The sequence below is a fragment of the Pezoporus wallicus genome, unplaced genomic scaffold, assembly GCF_028554395.1.
Source record: "Pezoporus wallicus isolate ANWC-B61680 ecotype Strahan unplaced genomic scaffold, APGP_CSIRO_Pwel_v1 contig_3573, whole genome shotgun sequence".
NCBI classification, from domain to species: domain Eukaryota; kingdom Metazoa; phylum Chordata; class Aves; order Psittaciformes; family Psittacidae; genus Pezoporus; species Pezoporus wallicus.
This window is the reverse complement of record NW_026642425.1, coordinates 101,946-127,686: the sequence shown is the minus strand read 5'-3', so window position 1 is coordinate 127,686 and position 25,741 is coordinate 101,946. Positions and strand designations below refer to the sequence as shown.

Here is a 25,741-nt window from a genome sequence, read left to right as displayed (position 1 = left end):
CAACATGGACTAACCAAAAGCACCGGGCAGGGAAGACTGGTTAGCCAGGAGGAATCATAGTGTTACAGATGTTAATGTCCTCTGTTAAAGAACATGGTCTTCCCAAGGTGCTAGTGGATCTCTTTATTACCAAAAAAAAAAAAAAAAAACCCACGTGATTTTGTGTTGGTAATTCTGAAAAGTGCCTAGAAGATTTCCTCAATCTTTTTCTGTTTTCCTGTGATTTCTGTCACTTTCAGGTAAATGGAAGATTTGGAGGCTAACTTAATCCAGACAAGCAAAGCATGTAGAATAGAGCAAATGGTAGCAAAATGGCTTCATCGCACTCGGGATGGTGCATCAAGGTAAACATGTTTTTTGTGAAAGAAACATCTGTGGATCACCTTTGATCAAAGACAGTGCAAGCTTGTTCTCAGCAGGAACAGGTTGCAGATCTTACTCATTGTTTAAGTTGTTTGTGGGAAACACGCATACAGTAGTCCCCAGGGTCAGGAAAAAAAAATAAATAAAAAGGTGGTTTTAAGCATCCCTCTTGGCTTCCAAGGACAGATGTTCCTGCTTTCAGGCATTCTCGTTCTGTAAGCCACAAAATTCTGCAGAAATACAATATTGCTCAATGTAAAATGTGCTTTTCTTGAAGGAAGGGTTGTACTTCTCTTTGTCTCTTGCCATGGGCCCATGTTTTTAGCTCAAGACTGAGTTGCACTTACAAGGGATCTTGGACCACAGCTACCTTACTTTCCTAAAGTCTGTGAATCAAAATTAAGGTAGACCGGATCCTGGCAGAAGCAGAGACCTGTAAATTTTGTCACTGCCTTGCTGGGTAAAGGTATTGCTTACTGCGGGGCACACCTAGACTTCTCCCTCTATGTGACCACTGGGCTGGGGTGGCTAGAAGAGTTGTGGTTACAACCAGCTAGTGCCACTGGTCTTTTATCTTAAGCTTTCTGTGGAGCCTGGAGGATCATTGCTGGCCTGCACATTGCAGGGCCACCTGTGGGTACCCAGAGAAGTGTTGGCCTCTCTGTGTGCTGACGCAGTCCGCTGAAAATGTGTGTGGATCTATGACCCTTCTATAAAGTATCATCAGATTGTATCTTAATGACCAGTTTTTTGTCTCACAGGGGCAGTGTGTCTGTGACAAACAGCAGCAGTGATGGCAGTAGTCAGCCTGCCAGCCGTGTCAAAATTACTGTCACAGTATATAAAGATTTGGTCCTCCATCACTATGGCTTTGAGATTTGTCCAAACCTTCCTCTTACAATTGCCTCTGTTACTGCAGGTAAGCACCATTTCCTTGTCCCTACAATCATAGGTATGAGAAGCCTGAATTGTCCCAGTTGGCCTTAGTGATGAACTCTGGCCAGTATTTGAGTTTTTCAGGTACTTCTGGTTGGCATGTGATCTCTGAATTTTAATGGCAAAAGCCTGTGTGCCTGTGCTGTGGAGAGTGCTTGAACATCTACTGCATTCTGATGGCGTGGAAAAATCTAAACTAATGGCAACTTCACTGCTAATTCTTAGCCTGCACTCAGACACAGCTGATCTTCAGGGATGTGAAGATCCGTTTCAAAGCAAAGTTCTTTCTCATGTTTTATCTGAAATACAAAGGAAGAATTTAATCTAATCTTAGGAGTTTTTATTCCCTAGGATCTTACATCCATATAACACAGAGATCACTGCTAGTTACAGGCAGTCCAGGTGAAATTCTGCTTAAGTTGGGCAGATCAACTCTTCCAGTTGTAAAAGGTATAACTTTGCTTTTAAGGTGGCTTGGGGGTTTTGAATAAAAACTTGTGAATCTGCTTTTTTATATACCTTTTTCTTTTTTATATACCTTTTTCTTTTTTAATGAGTACACAAAAATGCCTGCCTTTTTATCTGTTGGTATGAGTGTGACAGCCAGAGAAAGACTATGCCCAAGCTGGGCAGGTAGGTGTTGGGAGGGTGGCAGGAGGGCTGGCTTAGGCTCTGCCTCTAGCTGCCCATGTGGACTGTGGCATCCACCATCTGCCTGAGGGAACGGCCTATCCAAGCGCTTGTGCTTGTGGGATGTTTATTATAAAGGCACTACAGTGTGGTCTCTGTCCTTTCACAGTGATTTTGAGTGAAATTTTCTCTTTTTGCCTCTTCCTATAGGAAACATGGCTAAATTAGCTGAGGGTATTGGGGTCTAAGAAATGGGGAAGGAGGTTTTCTGTCACACTTTTTTCCTAATTGCAAAGAATCAACATTTTATTAAAACTGAGGCATGAAGAAACCTGTCCTTTTAAGTCCTATCCTTTGCTGTGGGAGTCCATGTCTAAGAGCCATTTGTTTAATTCTAGGTGATTGTGTTTTGCCTTTCATAAATGCTATCTGGCCCTGGGATCTCCCTGAGGGGCAGGTGGAAGGTGCTGCGGATTACATGCTCAATCATTCATCTCAGACAAGAGGTCCACCTGCTCCTTAAACCTCTTGCATCTTTCAGCTGCCACTCTCCTGGAAAGCAAAACTCAAAAAACATCTTTTTCACTTGTTGTGGGTCCTCCCGTCAACCAGCGAGGTTATGAAGACCTCCTCTCCCAGGTTGCACAGGGGGATCACCATGCTGGAAATCAAGCCCAAATCTCCCAAGGACTGCTGCAGGAGTCTGGATGGTGGCATAGATGGTGAATCCTTGGTCTGGATAGTGGCATGCTAGGAACACCAGGCCCTAGCCCATGCACCGTATGTGGTCAGCCACTGGGATGTAACCAGCACGGTCAGGCCAGGGTGCAGATCCAGCAGAGAGGAGCACCATGGTGTGCCAGTTGCCCACAGGCCTGTGTGTGCCCAAGGCCTGCAGGCAAGTGAAGGCACTGCTTCTACCTCCTAGTCCTCCTGTGGTTATCCAAAAGCCTGTGAGCTATCCTGCTGCACCTTGGGCAGGGATGTGTGCTGGACTGCAACAAGGAAAAAGAATGCATGAGAGTGATTTTCTGTGGTGCAGGGGCAGCTTGTGAAGCCAGAGAACAGCCCAGGCAAAGTGGCATGGACATGGTCAGGGGTATACTGGCTCCCATCAGGATCCAGCATCCTATGGCTCCTTTTTATTTTGCCATCCAGAGGCAGTTGCTGAGGCAAGTGTGTTGAAGGCAGGATAAGGAGCTCACAGTGAGCGTCCCTGGTGGGAGGAGGTCTGCTGGTATGGTGCTGTCATGAGTAACAGTGTACCATTCACTCACAGGGAGCACTGCTGAAGGGAAGCTGCAGCCAGGTGACCAGGTCCTCCTGATAAACTCCACCGTGGTGGATGACCTATCTGTTGAACGAGCGGCTGACATCATCAGGTGTGGTTCCTCATCGCCTGCAGGTGGCAGAGGGCTGAATGGAGAGATGTAGGGATGAGTTCTCACTAGGGGTTACAAAGGTGCACAGTGATGTGGGGCTGGCTCAGTGGGGGCCTGTCCTACAGCAACAAGTCTGCCCTGCAGCTGAAGGGCACAGCAGCCCAGGAGAGTGGGTTCCCTCACTTTTCTCTGTCTTGGTTGGACTGTGCTGAGAGCCTTCCAGCACAGTGGGGATGGAGGGGATGGAGGCCTCACTGGCACTATCTGCCATGAGACTGGGGAGGAAGGCACAGGCAGCTGCTGACCCTGCCTGACTACATGTCTCTGTTACAGGGAGGCCGGTGATGAGCTCCTCCTAACTGTCCTGCGCTGCACGTCGGTAAGTGGCCTTTCTTCAGGACTCAGCAGTCCCAGCAGCATTGCTGCAGTGTGGCCCACAGGGAAGATGTGGTGACTGGGCTGGCACACAGGATACAAAGGCCTGACCAAAGCCAAAAGAGAGCTGCATGGGTTCTCCCCTTTTATGCATGCCCTTTGAAGAGGTTTTGGGGAGAATCAGTTGTAACTCCTCACAGCTCACTGGGGTGAAGAACCATGGTGGCTTTCAGAGCCCACCACAAACAGAGGCTTGCTGAACTGTTTGAGCCCATACTCTTTGGAGCTGGAGGCTCCATCAGGAGCTGTGAGAGCCTGACAAGGCTCCATAGGGGACAGGAGGTCACAATGACTGGATCACAGGCAGGTCTCTTCAGCAAGCTGTGACCAGCCCACTAAGAACACCCTGGAGTGCTCTCCATGTGATGGAGCTGCCTGAGACATGGGGACCATCCTGACATGAAAGACAGGTGCCAAGGCTGCAGGCCCAGCATCTGTCCTAGGTGCTCCTTGGAAGCTCTTGAGATTTTCCTTTTGACTGCTGGAAAAATTACTCTCTTTTTCTCCAGGCTCCATGTGGTTAAGGGCTGGGACCTGGGAGTGGCTCATACTTTGGGAACAGAAACCTTTATTCCAAAGCTTTATTACAAAACTTTGGTGCTGACTGCCCATTCCTGTAGCATTAAATTCCCCAGAAGGCATGCACTGTCAACATGATGTGTTTATCCATGAGGATTTCAATGTGTACGTATAAACACTGAGCTGGAAGGCAAGGTCAAAATTGGGTTTGTGTGCTTTTTGCTTTCTTGTGGTGGCAAGTGGCCTGGGGGGGGTTGCCCCCCACACCCTGGAAAGCATTCTGGGAGTGGTTTTTGTTTGTTTGGAGGTTTTGTTTTTTTTTTAATTTATTCCTAGAAACAAGAATGATAATTCTTTCAGAAGAGTTACTGGAGTTCTCAGGCTTAATGTCATGAAGTTTCTTGGGCCTTCAGTAAAGGTACATTAAAAACAAAAATCTCTTCTATGAATTTTTCCTGCACAAAGTTTACCATTCAACAGATGTGCACAAAGCCAAAGTAACCACAAAAACTTTAAGCAAACCCACTTAACAGTGGTTTCCCTCTTTTGTTAATCTAATCTCCCTTGCATAGTACATTCACTGTCAGTCTTGCCAGGCTTGATCTCGCTCTGGAGAAGGGAAAAATAAGAATGAGTTTTACAAGGCTTAAATGCCTGCCAGAAGGGTTTCAGAGAGAAAAGGATTTTGAAAACCCTGCGTGGGATTTGGAACACCCTTCACAGGCCTTCCTGCATTGTTGAGAAGCAAATGGGGCACAAACCGGTTTTTGTTTTTCCATTTGAAGGTCATTTAAGGACATGTCTAAGTACAGTCAAGGCTGATCTTTGGTTTGGGGTTGTCTCTTGCCCCACTCTGAAGGCAGCTGTGCTTAGAGCTGAGAGGTAATAACTCTCATCAATGGATACCAGACCCCCTGCCGGGGCTGCACTGGCCATACTAGAAGAGATATAGGAGGCCTTGGCCCTTCTCAGGGCAGCTGTGGGGCATGATGCTCCATACAGCCCAGCAGACTCTGGAAGGGTTGCTGGCCAAGCACAGAGACTCCTGCCTGACTCCCGTCCTCTGTCCTTCCCAAATGGCCTCAGGGCAAGATGGTGCTGTGTCGATTGGGAGATACCTGCACTTCCGACAAGAGTGTAGGGATTGAGGGATACTGCTTCTGTTCTTCTTAGGGAATGACATGTTTTACAAGATCAGGACATTTGCGAACAAGAAGTTGGTGGTTCCTAGACTCACATGGTGTCTTGTGAGATTGGTAGGCCCCTGGCATGGTGTTTATGCGATATGGTTATGTGACAATAGTGTAATGCAGTCAAGTTGGCTTTTTAGTCTTGGGCAGTTTTCTTAAAAGTTTGCAATATGAGAGTATGCTCTAGAAACCCCAGCTGAGCTGGGATATGCTGCATACATGGCTGTGCTCTTGTGATACACTAATAGGGGATTTTGTCTGTCACTGCAAGGCACTCTGCATGTGTTCATTTATGGTGCTGTGTAGCCTTACTGCAAGCCAGCTGTTAGTAGATAAACAGTTGTTCTGCAGGATTCTGGCTTCATTGCAGGAGTTGGGGAAATGTGTAAACACAGTAGCTGGTTAACCTGCAGTGAAATTAGGAGTGCAACAGGATGTGTTGCATGTGTGTCCACTTGGTGAACAGCTGGGTCTGGGTTCAGAAGGCAGCAACCGCCCAGGTAAGTCTTGTAGCCCAGGTAGGTTTTGCCTGTAGCAAGCCTGGAGGCTGAGAGACTCCGAACATCACCTGTTCCTGTAAGTGTGAAGCAGTGTAGTGTGAGCAGCTTCAGCATGGGCTGTGCTCTCACCCCTCCCTGTACTGTGGGCCTCTGCATCTTGTACCTAACTACAACAGACTGAGTTGCCAACCAAGTGCTCGTTTTTTCAGGGTGGGCCCAAGTCATCATTTCTTACTGCAGAGAAGAGGGCAAGGCTGAAAACAAACCCTGTGAAAGTACGGTTTGCAGAGGAAGTGCTGGTGAACGGACACACACAGGTCAGTAGGGTATTGCTACAGCCGGATGCCGTGGACAGTGCATGTTGGGAAGAAATGGGTCCCATCTGGGGACAGATACCAGGCTGGCTTACAAGACCTACAGAGTATCTGCACCTGGATATACATCCAGGCATCTGGTGCCAACTTGTTTCCTAGGCACATCTGTGATCAGGGAGGAAGCACTAGAATCTCTAGAGGGGTTTATGTTTTGTTTGCTTACTTAGACTAATGGAAAATACCTAATGAAGAGTCCCTCTCCAGAATCCTTGTAGGACCCCTTCAGATATTGGAAGGCTGCTATGAAGTCTCCACACAGTGTTCTATTCTCCAGCTGAACAGCCCCAACTTTCTCAGCCTATCTTCATACGAGAGCTGCTCCAGTCCCCTTATCATCCTCGTGGCCCTCCTGTGGACTTGCTCCAACAGTTCCACGTCCTTGTTATGTTGAGGACACCAGAACTGCACACAGTAATATGTAGGTGGAGCTTCACATTAGTATCTGCCTGGGAGCTTCCATGGTGCTGTTTCAGACAGAGACTGGGCACTGGGGTTGTAGCAAGTGCAGAGGAGGGAGACAATCAATATGTAGTTTGTCATTCATTTAATGAGAAATAAAGGTAAGAGAAATTAATTTGTATGTTGGGGTCCCACCTGCTCCAAGGTCAGGAGTGTGTCCCAACTAAAAGGAAATGCAGCAAGAGGGCCAGGAGGCCTCCATGGATGGATAAGGAGGTGCTAAGAAAACTTAGAGGAAAATAGAATCTTACAGAAAGTAGAAGCAAGGACAGATGGCCTTGGAAGAATATGGGGACGTCATGCAGGAAAAGAGGGAGAGGGTCAGGAAAGCTAAGGCCCAGTAAAAACTGAGTCTGGCAAGGGATGTGAAAGATAACAGGAAAGGCTTCTATAGGTAGATTGCAAACAAAAGACAGATTAGGAATAATATGGGCCCTGGCCCTCTCTGGAAGCTAATGGGAGAACTAGCTACTGTGGATTTGGAGACAGCTGAGGTTCTCTATGACTCCTTTGCCTCAGTCTTCACTGGCAAGTGCTCTGATCACGCCGCCCAAGTCTATGAAGGCAGATGCAGCGACTGTGAGATTGAAGAATTTAGGTGCACTGTAGGAGAGGGTCAGGTTCAAGATCATCTTGAGAACCTGAATGTGCACAAGTCCATGGGACCTGATGAAATCCATTCGCAGGTCCTGAAGGAGCTGGCAGATGAAGTTGCTCGGCCACTGTCCATCATATTTGAAAAATCATGGCAGTCAGGTGAAGTTCCCAACAACTGGAAAAAGGGAAATATAAGCCCCATTTTCAAGAAGGGGAAAATGGATAACCCAGGGAAACTACAAACTACTCAGTCTTACTTCTGTGCCTGGCAAAATCTTGGAGCAGATTCTCCTGGAAAACATGCTGAGGCACATGAAAAACAACAAGGTAGTTGGTGATAGCCAACATGGCTTCACTAAGGGGAAATCCTGTCTGAGAAGACCAACAAATTACTATGACAGGGCTACAGAACTGATGGAAAGGGGCAAAGCCATTGACGTAATCTACCTGGATTTGTGCAAAGTGTTTGAAGCTGTCTCACATGATATCCTTGTCTCTAAACTGGAAAGATGTAAATCTGATGGATGGACCACTTGGTAGATAAAGAATTGGCTGAATGGCCACACACAAAGTGTTGTGGTCAATGGCTCAATGTCCAGCTGGAGACCAGTAATGAGTTGTGTCTCTCAGGGGTTGGTGTTGGGACTGATTTTGTTCAACACATTTGTCAGTGATGTGGACAGTGGGATTGAATTTGCCACCAGCAAGTTTGCCAACAACACTAAGTTATGTGGTTCGGTTGATACACTGGAGGGACCTTGACGTGCTTGAGACATGGGCCTATGCCAACCTCGCAAAGTTTAACTATGCCAAGTGCAAGGTCCTACACCTGGGTCAGGGCAATCCCACGCACAGCTACAGGTTAGGCAAAAAAATTCGTAACAGCCTGAGGAGAAGGACTTGGGGGTGTTGGTCAATGAGAAAACGAACATGAGCTGGCTTTAGTGTGTGCTCACCACCCAGAAAGCCAACCGTATCCTGGTCTGCATAAAAAGGAGCATGACCAGCAGGTCGAAGGAGGTGATCCTGCTCTTCTGCTCAGCTCTCGTGAGACCTCACCTGGAGTATTGTGTGCAGTTCTGGTGTCCTCAACATGAAAAGGACATGGAGCTGTTGGAGAAAGTCCAGAGGAGGGCCACGAGGATGATCAGGGGACTGGAGCAGCTCTCATATGAAGATAGGCTGAGAAAGTTGGGGCTGTTCAGCTGGAGAATAGAACACTGTGTGGAGACCTCATAGCAGCCTTCCAGTATCTGAAGGGGGCCTACAAGGATGCTGGAGAGGAACTCTTCATTAGAAACTAAAGTGGTAGGTCAAAGGGTAATGGGTTCAAACTTAAACAGAGGAAGTTTAGGTCAGATATCAGAAAGAAGTATTTTACTGTGAGGGTGGTGAGGGACTGGAACGGGTTGCTCAGGGAAGTTGTGAATGCTCCATCCCTAGCAGTGTTCAAGGCCAGGCTGGATGAAGTCTTGGGTGATGTGGTTTAGTGTGTGGTGTCTCTGCCCATGTCAGGGTGGTTGATCTTAATGCCCTTTCCACCTTCTATGATTCTATGGTGTTAGCTTCCCTTTTCAACAGTTGGAGACAGTATAATATTAGCATGAAGGAAGAGTAAATAAATGTGTTATATATTTATGACTATTTCTGGAAGAACACTGTTCATCATAGACAGCAGCTACTCTGCTCGAGTGTTTCAGAATTGCTCTCCTTTCAGTGGACTGATGTATTAAGACAGCCAAAGTGGGTATTATGGCCCCGAAAAACTGCAAAGCTTCCTGTTTCAGTAAATAGAGTACTCTTGTCATCTTAATGGAGCATTGCTAAATGATCTCTGTGGCAACTGCAAGGAACCCAGAGGCTGCGTTCTGCAGTTGAAATCAGAAACTCCTGTTTGTGAACATAAATTGTTAATAAGCCTCAATGCTACACAGCCTTCATTTTCTACTGCAAACTGATTATGTATTTCCATATAATGGAATGATATGCAAGATACAGGTCCCTTAGGATCCTCAGGCAGCATCAGTCAGTGTGTTATTAGAAGCTGTGGGCCTAGCTGTAACGTGGAGTAAATCAACCTTTCACCAGATAAAACAGGAGGGGTACACCTGCTTAAGACAGAGCAGAAGCTTTCAGAACTAATTCATAGTAGACTATTAGAGCCTCAAAAATAGACAGAAATCTCATCTGGGTGCTCTGGCCATCTGATTGGATCTGGAAAGGGGAGTGGTGATACTTAATTTGTCTATGAATTTCTATATAGATTTTAAGTTCTTGTATGTGCTGACTGTAGAAGGCCTCATTCATATGATAACTTGTGACTGTGGGAGCAACCAGAGAAAATGTGCAGTTAGTGTAAACCAGCATCACTTTTCTTAAATTGATGGAGGACCCAAAGCCTGTGAAAGATGTGATGTGTTTGTGCTACTCGACATACAGTTACACCTTGGTCTCAGGAGCAGTGGCAATGTTCACTCTTTTTTCCTCAGTGATGACTGTAGGCAGCTTTGAACCCCATGAAACGGAGGGGAGGAACAAGATTCAGATGTGGTTTATGTTTGTTCTGGTAATATTTCCAGGGTATATGCACTCTCTGTCAAGATAGATCAAGGCTGTGAGATTTACAAGGTGTTGCACAGCAAATGAACATAGGAGAGATCATCTTAGAAATGTGTTCTCAGCCTTGACACTGTCATGACAACTAGATAAAGATTGGAGGAACATGCTGGTCCAAGAACATAAGAAGGATGTTCTGAAAGGGAAGTCAAAGGGTGGAGGAGTAACTTTCTCAGCACTGGAATACAGTAACACCAAAACCAAGAAGGAATATGCAGATGAGTTGTACTAAAGGAGTAAGGTAGAAGGCTAAAGGTTGCAGCTCTCAACAGCCCTAGAAGGACAAAAGCCAAGTTCCCAAAATTTCAGAGCACCCAATGGAAGTGCTTTTGTTATGGAAGTCAGTGCCTTGTCTAATGCATTTGAGATCCATCTCAAGAAACTCTGGTGGTATCATCTCCTGTTTGGGAAGCCCCAGAGTCACAAATCCTAAGGGAATGCTCAATAAAGTATCCTGCATATTTAGCTGAATCCTACAGCTTTCTTGTGGTGTGCAAGATCCAGTCATGGAGTGTTTAGGTAGCTCTGAACTTGAAGTCATTGCTGCTGCTAGTGAGAAAGTGTCAGCAAGGTGGTTAGTGCTGTCTGGTGCCCAGGAAGATGTCTTTTCTGGCAGACATCACTGCTTTTCTGGTAATAGAGTTGCAGAATGCTTCAGGTTGAAAAGGATAAGAGCATCTAGTTCCAATCCACCTGCCATGGGCAGGGACATCTCACACTAGACCATGTCACCCAAGGCCCTGTCCAAGCTGGCCTTAACCCTGCCAGGGATGGAGCATTCACTTTCCTTGGGCAACCTGTTCAGTGCCTCACCAGCCTCACAGTAAATAACTTCCTTATATCTAGCCTGAACTCCCCCTGTTTAAATCTGAACCCATTAGCCCTTGTCCTATCACTACAGTTGCTGATGAAGAGTCCAGGGAAGATGGCCCTCAGCTGGCAAATCTTCCTATATCATGTGGGAAGTGATCAACAAGCATGTATAGGCTATGTGCAGCTGTTGCACTGGCTGGAGTTTTATGGTAAAGGCATTTGTTATGCTCTTCCCTTGTTCCATGCCATAAGCATCATCAGGGAATAAAGCTTGGTGCCACAGAAGAGGTCTGCAAAAGCAGATAAAGATTTTCATTTATACTAGCATGTGCTGTGTCACGCAGAGCAGACTGGTGCCTGGAGGCTTAACATCCAAGGATTAGTGCTGTTGATTTTGTTCTGCAGGGGAATTCTCTTCTTTGTATGCCCAGCGTTCTCAAAGTATATTTGGAAAATGGACAGACGAAGGCTTTCAGGTTTGAGACAAGCACTACTGTCAAGGTAACAATGCTTGGTTGTCTGCCTTTATTCCCACTACCTAAATTCAATCCAGTAGTAAAGGTACATCCAGCGGAATTTGCAACCTCTTGGTTTTATTGGCCAGCTAGTGGAACTGGATTGCCAGCTGATGCTGAGCATACTGGATTTTCCATGTTCTTTGTGCAGAGGAGATGTTGCTTTAATTCGCCACTCTTTTCTTCTCGGCAGCCAATTTTCACAAAACTTGCAAGAACTTGGCTATGAGACCATTACACTTCGTGAAGTGTGATTGAAGTGGGGCAAGAGTATATAGGTTGGTGGGAACTGGCAAATCAGCAGCTGTCCACTCTCACATTGATTTCTTTGGAAACCACATGACAGAATATAGAGGAAGTTGTTTAATATAGCAGTGACAATGTGCATCCATGAGAGGGAGAACAAGACCTGGGACCTGAACAGTGGAGTCCAGGTTTGGCTATCATGTGGATATCATGTAAATACAGCAAGTATAATTGTGATGGTTGTTCCTTAAAGTTCCTGTCTGTGCAGCCTTATTTTTGCACTCATGAAATGTTTATGTTTCCCTGTGGAGACATAAAACCTGATTAACCTCTTGAGGGGGAAAAGCAGTACAATCTACCTAAAACCACTTGTGCTTGGAGGCATAATAGACAGGTTACTGTCATTCTCTTCAAAATACAAGGTGCTGCTTTCCAGAGCCACTAACTAGCACTTTCCAAAACGTCCATGCTTAGACATAGACTTACAAACCTTAAGATTTTCTAGCCTGATCTTTAGAGTTGATCAGTGTTTATGTTGGAGTTAGTAAGATTTGCCTGTGCATAGTGATTGGAGGCCATTTCTTTAAAGGATATACGATGTCCTGCAGCAGTGCAGTTACTGTAGAAAAAATGCACAATAGACAGGCTTTCTGGAGTTATCAGGCTGAAAGAATGTTAAGGGGAAAAGCAAGGAGATTTTATTTATAATGTACTGAAAACTTTTCTTAGAAAGGAGAAATTTATTGTCTAGTTTATCCAAACTTCACTCTCGTGGTCTCTCATGCAAGTAAGTCTATGCAAGTGTTGTGACTTGCAGGGCAGAGAAAAAGAAAATGAAACAAAGCAGGGAAATAGTAAGGAAAGGGGAGATGAGTTGTAAAGAGAGATCTGAATGCCCACCTGCAAGGTATTAATTTCTAAAAGATGGATTAGCTCGTCATGTTAGGTTCAGTTTGCTCACCTCTGATCTGGAACAAATTTTTCCTTACTGGAATTGAATGCAAACCTCACCAGCATCCTAACAGAAACACTCAAATGGGTAAAATGCTTCCCAGGTCAGGTGCTTTCAAAAGTTCCTCTGCTGTTTAAGAGATCGTTGCTTAAAACTGAGGTGAGTCAAATATTTGTGCTTACCTTAAGAGTCTTGAGTGAAGAAAGGGAGTTCTCTTTCAATTCAGTCAAGCCTTATATGTTTTCTGTTTGCCAAAAATAAACCCAGTTATTTTCATGAGACTTAGTATTCCAACAGAATTCACCATATAACAGGAACACCAATTTCAATCAAATTAAGTAAGTTTTCTACAATTATGCTCTCAAATTCTTGTTTATCGGTGGGCCACCAGTTCTTTGTAGTTTCTTCAGGAAGTGTCATAGAGTTCTAGAAAGCTGGAATGGTCAACAGCAAACATTTGAATCAAGGGTGACAAAAAGTGCTCAACACCACCAAACTAAAAACTGTAAGGCTGAAACTTTCAGCGTGGCTGGCTCTGAACACCATCCTGCTAACTGCCTGGCTAGCATGTTCTTTTGTTGCTTAGACATCCAGCTGGGATAGCACAGCAGCTAACTGCCAAGCTTGTGCTTGGTGTCCCAAAGAAGTTGCTATCTCCTGTATCTCCATTTCTGATGAACTTGCAGGCTTTCACTAGCCTTGAGACCTCTGTGGTTTGTTTAGGTCAGCGTGTTCAGAAACCGTTAGTGAAGAGGGAAAGGCAGTACATAAAGGCACTGTTTTCCTGTGAAACAGTTCTAAAAATTTCACTGTGTTGTAGCACCAAGCATGTTCTTGGCTGCAGAGAATTTTGTCTGGCCACTGCCCTTTTAGTGCTTTTCCACATGGCTGCCAGCAGCAGGCTAGAATCATCTACATTCATGCGATATACTAGCAGTGTTCAGGAGCTCTGTCTAAATTCTGTTCGACTAGCTATGGACTTTCCCTTCCCAGGACATTGTTCTCACCTTGAAGGAGAAGCTCTCAATCCGGAGCATTGCGCACTTTGCCCTTGCTCTGGAGGAGCAGTACAATGTGGCAAAGATCCACCTGCTGCATGAGGAAGAGTTCATCGAGCAGGTGAGAAGAACCCTTTGCATGCCCCTGCAGTCATGCTGTGAGGGGGAAGAGGGATCACCAGCACAAATTAATTTTGGCCAGTGAAGTGCAGAGAAAACTTGGCTCTGCAGGTATCACAAGAAGGTGTGAGCTTGGCCCCATCTTCAGAGGTGCTGTTCTCTCCCTGTTGCATGTGTTACTACAGCATTAAATAGAGCTCCTGGAGAAATGACACTTTCAGAAGTGTCTCACTCCATTCAGAGTGCCCACAGAATGATACCCATGGGATGGTGTTGTTTGGACTGTGTAGTGCAATTAAGAGGATGAGCATGTTTTGTGCCATTTGCCAGATAGGCCAATCTACAGAGGACTGTTTCAGACAATCTTAAAATAGCTGTGTAGACAGCTGTTTACTGTTCCCTAGGTGGTCAGAGAGTTAACCCAGCCAGGTGCCACTTTGATTAAATTCTAAATCAAAAGTTTAACCTCTGCAAACACGAGGTTAGTTCTCTTAGTAATTCTATTGCTCTGCTACTAATTCTCAACTAATCTAATTTATGAGAATGTGCCTACCTGGGAGTCTTATGTCCATGCTGTTGACTTTGTTGGTCAGTGTTACACTGTGATGCAGAGAGGTTAAGTAGCTAACCCTGTCCAACCACTGAGCATGTGTGCCTGAGAATTTCTGGTTTGTTTCAGATGGTAAGCTTGTATGGGATTTTCCCAGAATAAAATATGCTAATGTGTAACCCAGGGGACATCGTATTGATAATTATGATGAAGATCCAAGTGTCTCTTTAGGGCTGCTGCTATCTTAGACTGAACATAAAAGCAGGAAAGCTTTGACCTTTCTCTGTCATTATCATATGGCCTTGCAGCATCTGTCCTGGTTATACTACAAATAGATGAGATCAATGGATATTTAATGAAGCTTTGCTGTCAAAGAACTTCCAAGCTACCACAGGGAGAAGCAAAAACCAGGACAAGAATCTAAGATAAAATTACAAACATTAGCAATGTCTCCTTGTATTTGCTGAGGACAAATGGCTAATCTGCAGTCATCCCACTTGACAGTATCTTTAAATTATTTCTGAGTTCATACAAGGCAGAGGCTTACTATGCATTTATGAAATGAAGAACTACAGCAGTCCCTGTGGCATGATGCTGTTTGTCTGTTGCAGGTGGTCCAAAAAAGAGAATCTCAGGACTACCGGTGCCTCTTCAGAGTTTGCTTTGTCCCAAAAGATCCCTTAGACCTCCTGCAGGAAGACCCAATTGCCTTTGAATATCTCTACTTGCAGGTAAAATAGAGGCATTTCATGCTTTTGGATCTCTTCTCATCCAATTCTCATTTCTGCTTTAAACCAAAGCATACTTCAGGCCAGTTCATTTACATGAATGTGAAATGCAGAGCACTTAGGAACAGAGCATTTGGATTCAATTTGTCTTAAATTCTTAAATCAACTTACATTCTTGTCTTTTAACAGAATGAGATTGAAATTAGCTGAGTGGCTCCCTTTATGACTTACAATTACTTAGTTATATCAGAGGCCTTCTTGAGCTCACATCATCATGCTAACTCACCCATATTTGTTCCAGAGCTGCAGTGATGTGCTTCAGGAAAGATTTGCTGTGGAAATGAAATGCAGTGTGGCATTACGTCTGGCTGCTCTGCACATACAGGAGAGGATCTATGCTTGTGCTCAGCCACAGAAAGTATCCTTGAAATACATTGAGTAAGTTCCCAAATTTCTGTGCTGTGTTGTGGCTAAGTCTGGCAGAACAGGGAGCCAACTAAAAGTGGCATCAGCTCTATGTTTGCCCAGTGTTTAGCTCTGGATAGAAGCCTGTCTCTGACCCAGAAAGACTGCAGTCTCTTAGTTGTGCCAGTCATTTTAGGTCAAGGTGGCTTCAGAGCCTGTCTTTAGCCTGCTGAGCTGCTTGAATAATATGTACAGTATAACATCTGGACATGTGCCTAAGCAGAGGGAGGTTCTGATCTGTAGGTAGAGCAGGGACATAAAATACTGAATCTCTCAGATAGTTACGGTTACTCAGCCTGCCCCTGCCACTATACTAAGATTTGCATGCAGTAGTTGAGAGAGAGGATACTAATCAGCTCTGCACAGCCACTACACCCTTTCATCCACCATAACTATTTCAGAAATATCTAATTTCAGCATAAGTGATAGGTCCTGTGAAGTAATGGGATCTAGAAAAAAAAAAAACCAAAATGTGCTTTCACAAGCAGCGAGTGTGCTGTACTGCATGTCAGTGCTGTTAGACCGCACTTGCCCTGAAGAACAGCCCTGCTTTAAGAATTTGTGATGAGCCAATCATTGAATAACAGACATTTGTGTAGTAACTGCACCACTCAGCCTCCACCAGCCTGGGCAAGTGCTGCTGATGCCTGCATATAGCCAGACATACCCAACAGTGTGCAGTTAATGAAGAGTGAGAAGTGACTTCAGACAACTGCAGCATTCTTAGTTCCTGGATATTTACTCCTTGGGCTGAATGAATCCACATTTTTGGGTGTAGGGAGCTGCAGATGTTACGTAATGATCTTATAACCAAAGTAAAGAACCTTCATCCTCTGGGAGGCACAGACAGATTGGGACTATTATGCTGACAAAGCTTGTAGATTGTCTCCTGTATAACCATGTAAAAATGGCCATTCTGCATGAAAGTGCATGGTCCTCCAACCCACCTCCTGTCTCAGTAGCAGAAGCACATAAAAGTGAATTTGAGTAAGGTAGTCATGTTCTGTGAGCTACACCCAGACATGTTACAGCACCCTGATCTAGTTGGAAGATGTCCCTGCTCATTGCAGGGGCACTGGACTAGATGGCCTTTGAAGGTCTCTTCCAACACAATCTGTTCTATGATTCTATGCTTCTATGACTGGCATGGTGCCTTTGCCCTTCTCTGCTTCTGGCTAGCTGTTGTTCTGCACATTGTTGTGTTGTTGGGGGACAGCACAGCTGGGACCCCCTTTGCTCCCTTCCCATTTTTCTGCCAGGAGGGACTGGGGAATTGAAAATTTCATCTCACCAACCCTGCTTCGAAACATGAGAGGGAAGGATATCAAGAAAGCCATCAGCTACCACTTGAAGCAGAACCAGATGCTACTGGACCCTCGGCAAAAGGTAGTGTTTATTCCCTGGATTCAAGGTGTCTCCCAGGATGGAGGCAGCATCTCTCACAGTCAAAGAAGCAATGTCTTTTCTCCATGGGTCTCTCCTCTGTGGGATCACGTGGGACTTTTCTTCTATCTTTTCCTCTTATAACTTCATCTGCTGTGCACGCACTCTAATTTCCCTACAGAGTGTGTTCTGTTGTGGGGTTGCCACATGGCAAACGTAGTAATGTGGGGTGGTCCTGTACAGATCAAGTGCCCATCCAGACCAAGCTAGATGTGCTGGTCAAATACTAAGTCCTGTATGAAAAGAACATCTTCTACCCCATAGGCTACCTGGAAAACCTTGTTTGTCTGTCATGTTTCTAAACAGTATTCCTTCTCTTGCAAAACGAAGCATGTGCTCACAGCAGTCCAAGTGCGCCTGAGCTACCTGCAAATACTGGGAGACCTGAAGATGTACAATGGGAAGATCTTTAATGCCACCCTTATGGTACGAGTGCATTTATTTATGCAACTGGGCTTTGGCATACTGTCTTATTGCTTTGCTTTGTGCATCTCTTATTGTACTTGGACAATAACTGCAAAGATAAGGATGCGAGAAGGAGTTTTAACCTTTTTATTTCAGCAGTGTGTAAGATCGTATCTTAACCAAAGCAAACCCTATCTAAGGCAGAAATGTTTCAATATTTTTCTTAACTGACTGTTGATGTGAGACTAGCAACCTTTTACTGAGTCTCCTCACTGTCTTTGCTTTGATCCTTGTAGAAAACGTAACATTAGCTCTGGTGATGCTGTTTAAGACAGGTCAGTCACACTACTTTTCCCTACCCTGGGACTTCATGAGAAGTCATGAGGGACTCTGCTAGGATAACTGAGCATAATACCATTGAAGTGAATAACACACCAGCCTACACAATAATTCTGCATATTTTTTCAAGTTGAAAGCTGTGACTCTTGCTCTTCAGATGACCTCTGTTTATATTTTTTATGTTGTAAAGTACTTAAGAGATCTGGGGATATTTCAAAAACCCTTGAAGAGGTATTGGCTATGCTTAAACCTTACTGTAAAAGAGAACACTGCTCTTCTCACAGTTCCCCAAGAGTTTCTTGGGTTGTTGTTCTTTTTTTTTTGCCTGTCCTCATTTGGATATGTACTGAACTATAGACCACAAGTTGTTTTGTATAGCACACCGAGCAATGTAGGTAGGATTGTATCAGAGGAAGACCTTACTGATGGGTTACAGTAATGCCTAGGTTTACGGTTGTGTGCAAACTGAAATAGTTTTGCCAAATTATTTGGGTGTTAATTTATTTCTAAGTGTCTGATCCTAACAGAAAGTGCTAGGAAGAACTTTGGAAAGTTCTTCCAAAACCAGAATGCCTTCCTGAAGTTTCTAGCCAAATCTAGTAGGTCTCACTTGGTCCATCTGGCACAGCCTGCCAGGTGATACTTCTGATAGCAATCTGCTGCTGATCTGACCTCTCTGGATCTGCTAGATTGCTGCTGCTTCTCTGAGACCATCTGCCTTGGGGGTACAGGGAAACTGGTGATCCCCAAGGCAGAGAAGAGAACAGAACAGCTGGGAGCAGGTGAGCTGAAAGCCTGTAAGTAACAAGGGGCTCCCTTTGCAGCTGGTTACAGCACAGTTGTAAAGAGTCCAGTGTTAAAATAGTACACAAGAACAGGTGACTGAGGAGTCCCTGCCCAGCACAGGTGATTTGATTTGTGCCTAGATTTTGGTTACAGATTTAACCTCTCCTCCTTACAGCTACAGGACAGAGAATCATATGTTGCCTTGTTGGTGGGTGCCAAGTATGGGGTGAGCCAGATTATCAATAATAAGCTCAACATCATAACAAGTCTGGCAGAGTTTGCAAACATCAGCAGGTTGGAGCTTACAGAGGAGTCTGAAAAAGTGAGCACTGTCAAAATCTATCTGCAGGATCTGAAGGTAAGTTCTTGATGGCTGTGTCAGGGCTAGAGAACAAGTGGGGAATCATTCACACCATGTATTCTTTTCAAAATCTGACATTTAGCTGGTGGTATCATCAGTAAAAAAGGCTTAGAGCAGACTCGGAAGGGGAAGCTCATAAAAAGAATATGAAATTACTGAAGAAAAGTGATTCTTCTTCCTGTCCTCCATCAGTGAGACATATCAAAGAAACAAAATAGGAGAAAAGCAATTTATCTTGTTTCTCTGTGCCTCATGCAGAAACAGTGCTTTGGAATGATGGTGGTATGGGGGAGAAGGAATGTCTTTTCAGTGTGCAGCATGTTCTTGCAGATGGCGATACAAGCAATATTCGTAAATTTGAAAATATTTTTACTGTTTTCTTCTCTCCATGTCCTTAAACAACAAGCTGCTGACTCTGCTCCTGGAATCAAACAGTGCAAAAGACCTTGTCTGCCTCATCATTGGCTATTACAGACTGTTTGTGGATGCAAATGTCTCCATATTTACCTGGGGGGAGAAAAAACGGCAACTGCACCGTGTCTCAGCTGAAGAAGGTTTTAAAAACCCAGCCTGTTTGTTTGTTTGTTTGTTGGATTTGGATATTTTGTGTGTGTGTGCATGCGTGTGATTTTTGGGTGGTGTTGGTTTTTTGTTTGTTTTTTTTTTGTCAAAGGATGGGGAGAAAGTGAGTGGATCCTCCAGCACTGGAAGTGTTATTTCCTCCTGGGAATAGTATCATGCTAGAACAGTAGCCCAGTGGCATCTGCAAGTTATTAAGACTGTCAGCCATGGTGCAGGCAGTGCCAGGTTTCCATCAACCCCAGACTGTCGCATAGCAGAAGAGCAGCAGTAATTGGCAGCTTTTCCCAAGAAGTGAAAACTGAATGCCAGTCACCGGAACGGCAAACCTATCACTGAGCACTTGTGCTCTTCTGCCAGCCTCCTGAACAACTCCCATCTGCTGGCACCCCTCGGCCAGGAGAGAGAGGATCCGTTTGCCATGCTGTCCTGTCCCTTGTCAGGATAATTGCAGCGTCATAGGGGTTACAGACTGAGGTTTTAGGCAACGAGTTAGCTGGCTGCTGTTCCGCAGCTCCCCCTGGTAAAACCAGGCAAAGCAGGCAGGAGGGACCAAGCCTCCACTGACAGGTTGCATATGGTCCTGGAGGTCTGATTGTACCTTCATCTTGTTTGCTGATGAGCAAGTGAGGGCAGAACACTCTGGGCTTTAAGGCTCTGCTCTTCAGACAAGTTCATAACCCTTGTCTGGCCGTTCCTTCTTGCCACTGTAAGGGACAGGCTGATAGATGTGTTTAAATCCCAGGATACGAATCTCGAACCTGCAGTGACTTTGAAGACTCCTGGGAGCAGGATTCCTCTTCAGACCATTGCTTGGACACTCCTACAGCATACAGCAGTGCCCATCCTGTGTGCAACGAGGAGGAGCTGGGAGAGCTCCACAGTCTGGAAAAGGACAGCACAAAGCCCCAGTCTGAGGGGAGTGACCAGTATGATATGTGTGACAATGCAACAGACAGCGCATCTGAGGCTTCAGATTCAGCCAACACTGAGAGCCGAGGATTTAAGACAAGTGGCTCTAGTGACTCTATGGATGCACTGGAGGAAGATGAGTTGGAGATGTGCTCTTCCTTCAGGCCAGAATTCTTCCACTTCTACACACCAACAGTTCAGGAGATGAGCCACTCTTACAAGAGCTTCTTCCCCATTCATGCTGCAGGAGGGTCCATCAGGGCAGAAACTGGAGACTACTTCTGCTTCTTGCAGGTACCGCATGCAGAGGAGCTTGGGTGTGAGAACAGTCCCTCTGAGCAGAGAGGGGAAGACACTGGTACATCTGTGGTGGAAACCCGATTGTCTGAGAAAAACACCATGGGCTATTACAACCTGTGCTACAGCATATCCCCTGCAGGCGGTGTGGAGAGGAGCAAAATCAGCCACAGCCCTCAAAGAAGTCCTTGGAAAGATGAGTCTTCCCAGGAAGGGGCACCATGTGGAGCAGAGGTGACTGCAGAGGCAAGCGACCCCATTTTGGAGCCACCCCCAGGCTTTGGTGACACCAGCTCTGAGGAGGAGTTCTATGATGCTGCAGACAGGCTTAGCCCTCCAGACACCTTGGCAGGTAAACCCTCACCCATATGCTGCAGGCTACCTTTCTTCCACCCCATGGACTAGGGTGTTGCCTTTTTCCCATGTCAGTCTTCCTAGAGAGATCATCTTTCAGCTCTTCATAGATTTCCCAGGATTTTTAAAGGACCTTTGAACACCCATTCTTTATAAACCATTCTTCAGCAGAAATACAGTTGATGTGCACATAGGGGTCAGAGCTGCAACTCTGCAGGGAAATCTTCATCACATCCGAGCATTAGATTCCAGAAAAAGTCAGTTTTCAAATGAGTCTGGCATTCTGGAGGGTTCCCAGGTTTCTGCAGGAATTCCAGAATACTGATATATGGTTCTGCTTGATTCTGAAGCCAGCATGCTGCATGAGTAAGTTCTGTGCATCCTTCTATGTAGGCTGAATCTTCAGGGATTAAAAGAGTGTTGCACTAAGAGGGAGCTTTATGGTAAATATTCCCACTGGCAGGCAGCACCTTCACTCTCCTACCTTCCTTCAAGCTGAGGAGAGCTAAAAGCTGTAAAACATTATTGTCCCATGTACCCACAAGATAATGATCTTTTGGGGTCAGGAGCACATTACATAACTGGGTCAAGGAGTTCTGTGGCTGAGCAGCTCCCTGGTCATTGTATTTTCTCAGAAAGAAGAGGATTCTTGTTTCTGAAATAATAATTTCTTTCAACATTAATTGATCTTCTTCATTTGTTTTGTGTATTTAGTACAACTTTACATTTTGCATTCATTCACAGTAACAATACCATGTTCAGACACAACACTGCAATCTCTGGAAATTTTTATCACCTAAATATCCAAACTGGAAATTTCTGATAATGTTAATAAATCTCCAGCTGTAGGCAGCACTCGCTGTAGCTGCTGCTAATACCACCAAATTAAACTTGTGAATTACAGATGTATCTGCAGTCAGATCAAGTGGCTCCAATAAGCAAAGGGAGAGACTACCCATCACCCTTTATCACTAGTGCTGGACTTCAGTCTTTGTAGCCATAGGCACAAATTCTATTTTCCTTGACATAGGTGATTCCAAGATGGTGCTTGATCATAAGAGACAGTTTCCTTTGGCACTTGGGACCCAGGCTTTGCAACCAAACATTTATGTCGGCAATTGCAGGACATGTGTTAAGAACTTTTAGGCCCACTACATAGACGCATGGATATTCTGCTGCCTGGGGCTATTTTCTGACTTGCATGGTTCTTTTTCTTGCCAACAGGCTACAATATGACATCCCAGGAGAGTACAGAAAACTGCTCCTGCATGCTAAAGCAACCAAGGTGTTACAGCTTAGGAGAAAGCCTGATGACAAGGCAGACAGCAAAGGAGAAGCACAGAAAGGAGAAGGAGATGACATATGCTAAGAGCCTGAAGAAGAGGAGATCTTTCCTGAAAACCGATTACACTTCACAGGTCACTTTTCCCTTAGCTTTACCAGGCCCTCTGCAAAGCTGCTGCTCTTGGCCACCCACCCCGGCACTCCATGCTCAGCTGCCCTCTTCACCCTCCTCAGAGAACATCAAGAATGCAGAGCTGCGAGTTCCTGCTGCAGCCCGCGCCCAGAGAAACAGTGCTAGCCCAAATCCATCCTCTGGCCTTGTGGAAATGGAGCCTGATACCATGGAAACAAAATCAGTGACTGACTCGTTGATTTCTTCCATTTCAGCTGTTTGCCTGCAGGGTGTTGCCATGCATGTGGACAGCGGCCTCCAACCTACACATGCTGTATATCCACCTTTCCTGTCCCTGGAGGAAGGTGTGCCCCTTCGTGCGGGCACATCTTGTTTACACGCTGTCAGGTCACCTGCTCAGGGAAGTTCCTCTATGAAGACAAATAATGGGTTGCTGAGTGAGGAGAGCTGTATGGACACCAGAGGCTGGCTGGCCCAAGTGGCACAGGAGGAGAAGGGTGAGGTGATGGCAGCCCAGCAGGCTGGTGATACACATCCATGCCCTAGCCAAGAAGTGACTTGCCCTGCTAACAAACGCACACTGACAGCTCATGGCTCCAGCATGGGCTCTCCTCATGAGGTGGACAAAGACCACGACCAGGAACTGCTGCTCACTGCTGAGAGGGAAGCAGCATGTAAGGAGCCTGTCCCAGCTCTTTGTGAAGAAGGAAAAGCTAATTGTGACAGCTGTGCTGAAAACAGCAGTGACAGTGCCTTGTTACAGGCAAAAAGCAGACCAGTGATAAACAAGGAGGCCTTACAGAAAGCAAACAATAAAAATCACATAGGTTTTCCAGATGCAACTCAGCTCTTAACAGGTTGCAGCAGCACTTCTGGGGTTGAAACTCACCTCTCCTGGCTCTCATGTGGGCTGAGAACAGACCTCGCATCACCCAGCCCATCTCAGGAAAGAGTAGATATCCCACTAGAGCTTTTGGCCTCCGAGAAGACTAGTGGGTGCCTGGAGGCTGATGCTGTTGGAAAGGAGATACAAACATTCCCAGCTGGAGCACTGCTTGTGAAAGAGTTGCTAAGCAGCCAGGAGCTGGATGGAGACCCTAGAAAAGATGCAGGAAATGTGGCTCTCACACAGCCACAGCCTATTCAGACTCCTCTTCCCAGAGAGCAGCCTACTGAGATGGGAAAAGACTCTCCTATAACTCCATCTGTAGGGCTTTCCATCTCCTCAGGCCCAGTTTCCTTTGGCTTTTTTGAGAAAAAAACAGATCATGGGGCTTCAAAGCACTCCTTACTCTGCTTTAACCACAAGGAGGATGAGCAGAGTCCTTCTGACCCCATCATGATCAGGTCCTTGGGTTTTTCCACAATGAAGAAGACATGTCCACCACAACTTGGGATGGACAAGTGCGGCTGTCGTCTGTCCTATATCAGCTGCTTCCACAGGTCTGATGACAAGGGGGAATGTGAAACTACCATCCCCATGTGCAATGCATTTCTGGGGCCCCTCACCACTCCACCGTACAGCAGCTGTAGTCTTCCTGGGACCCCTGTGAGCAGTTACCCAGTCTCCATTGCTAGGGACATGGCAGGGTGGGACCCTTATGTCCAAGCCCTCAGCAAGCTGAAGGACCAAGCACAGATGAGCCCTGCAGATTTTTCCTGCTTCCTGGCCTACACCACAGAGCTTCAGGAGGTTGTGGGGAAGCTCTCCAGGACCCAAGCAACCCACCTGCAAGGTCAATGTTCTGAGCAGGGTGCTGAGAGCAAGGGCACCCTTGGCTTAGTCTCCCGGGATCTGCTGTCCAGTTGCCAGGAGCTCCTGAAAACAGAGCAGTCCCTAAAAGAGCTGCAGGGTGTGCTGAGGGTGACATTCAACCACCTAGTTCAGCTGGCAGTGGCCTGCTTCCAGGTGACACACTGCCAGCTGTGCAGGCAGAGGCAGCAGAAGCTTGGGGTTGCACTCATGGATGTGGTGGGAACCTACCAGCAACTTGTGCAGGCTGTTCACCAGCAGATTTGCAGGCAAGGCTGCCCAGATGTGGGTGCCAAGCTCCTTGCCCGCCAACACACAGCCCTCACAGCTTCCATGTTTTGTCTTCTGCAGCAGTTCAGGGTACCCCCATTGTTGTGATGGGGATGTTTGGTGGCATGAGCGCACTGGGTGGCAAGAGCCCAGCCATGTTCCTTCTGTCCACTATCAGGTTCTCCCCTACAGGGCGTTTAGCCCCACAGTTCACAGAATGGGCATGGAAGCACGTGTCCCTGTTGTCAGCTTAGCTCCACCAAGAGCCACCCCTGTGCAGAGGGTGGTTGTGACGCAGGGCATACTGCCCTCCAGCCTAGCTTTGCGCAATTTTGTGTACGCAATCTATGTAATATACAAATTCATAGAGTACTTCAATGGCTTATGTATCTTGCCTGGGGCTTGTCCCTCACCTCCCAAAGGCCTTGCAGGTGGCTGGTCTCAAGGTGCTGTCTTAGCCTTCTGTCACCTGTGGAGCCTTTTAGCCTGCCTTTCTTGCCACTCCATACTCTCCAAGCAGTTTCCAAAATAAAATTATGTCAGATGCCACCCTGGCCCCATGTGAAGGAAACCAGGATACTTTGTCCACCACTTGTGGCTGAGGATGTAACGGAAATCTCTTTGGAAAGAAAGCCATGCTGTATTTAACTGCCTTTTCTTGGAGCCACAGAAAAGAGGCTTGTCCCAGGCAATGTAGGCAACACCACATCCTGCTTTTCTGATCTGGTTTCTGTGTGTCAGCCAGCTCTTCTATTTACATTTGCTGATGCTTGAGAAAGTCCCTAACAAACGCTCCCCCTCCCCTGGTCTGGGCTAGCATATGTTGCTGCATAGCAAACTCAGGGGCTCAATTGTAAAGTTAAAGGCTCTTACACTGGAGCTGAAGTGCAAACCTCTAACTACACACCAACAGCTAATGAGAGGGGGAATGTGAAGACTAAGCATTGGAAGGGCACATAGGGCATAGCAGAGCTGCAGGCACTGGCAAACGCAAATTCAGCCAAAATGCGGAGAAAGGCCTGGTGCAACAGGCCCTACTGATAATGCCTCATGGCACTGAATTCCAGGTGTTGTAAAAGGCTCTTGATATGAAAGAAAAATGAAAATACATATGCAAATGAAATAGCATTTTACCTCAGAAGACCTTCAAGTCCTTGCACTGGTGGCTGGAGCTAGTCATTTACAGTAACACAGAGGCTGTTTGGTGGTTTGTTGGGGTTTTGGGGATTTTTTTAGCAATAACGGCTGAGGTTACATATCAACTTAGATGCATCAAAGATGCTTTCTGCTGTGGCTATGAACTATATCTGTTCTTTTTGTGCAGGGCAGAGTCAGATCCCAGATACCCTTCCAGGAGGAACTTCAGGGTTAGTGAACTTTGCATGTCAGCGTGTGATAATGTACCATGCATAAGTAACTATAAGGATGCGATGGAAG

At 45.9% G+C, this 25,741-nt stretch overlaps 1 protein-coding gene across 2 annotated transcripts; it reads left to right on the top strand.

Moving 5' to 3' along the window:
* The first annotated feature begins 236 nt into the window (after positions 1-236).
* FRMPD1 (FERM and PDZ domain containing 1) lies at positions 237-24,511 on the top strand. Of its 2 annotated transcripts, none has more exons than XM_057430484.1 (15): positions 237-344; positions 1,125-1,282; positions 3,209-3,311; positions 3,645-3,690; positions 6,165-6,272; positions 11,220-11,315; positions 13,521-13,646; positions 14,807-14,926; positions 15,225-15,361; positions 16,648-16,774; positions 17,162-17,257; positions 18,537-18,719; positions 19,129-19,276; positions 20,047-20,862; positions 22,089-24,511. In XM_057430484.1, the coding sequence occupies exons 1-15, from the start codon at positions 244-246 to the stop codon at positions 24,410-24,412; spliced, it is 4,689 nt and encodes a 1,562-aa protein (XP_057286467.1). In that variant the 5' UTR covers positions 237-243; the 3' UTR covers positions 24,413-24,511. The 2 variants fall into 2 exon arrangements, with proteins under 2 accessions (XP_057286467.1, XP_057286466.1); XM_057430483.1 differs by having other exon boundaries at positions 17,138-17,257.
* The last annotated feature ends 1,230 nt before the right edge of the window (positions 24,512-25,741 follow it).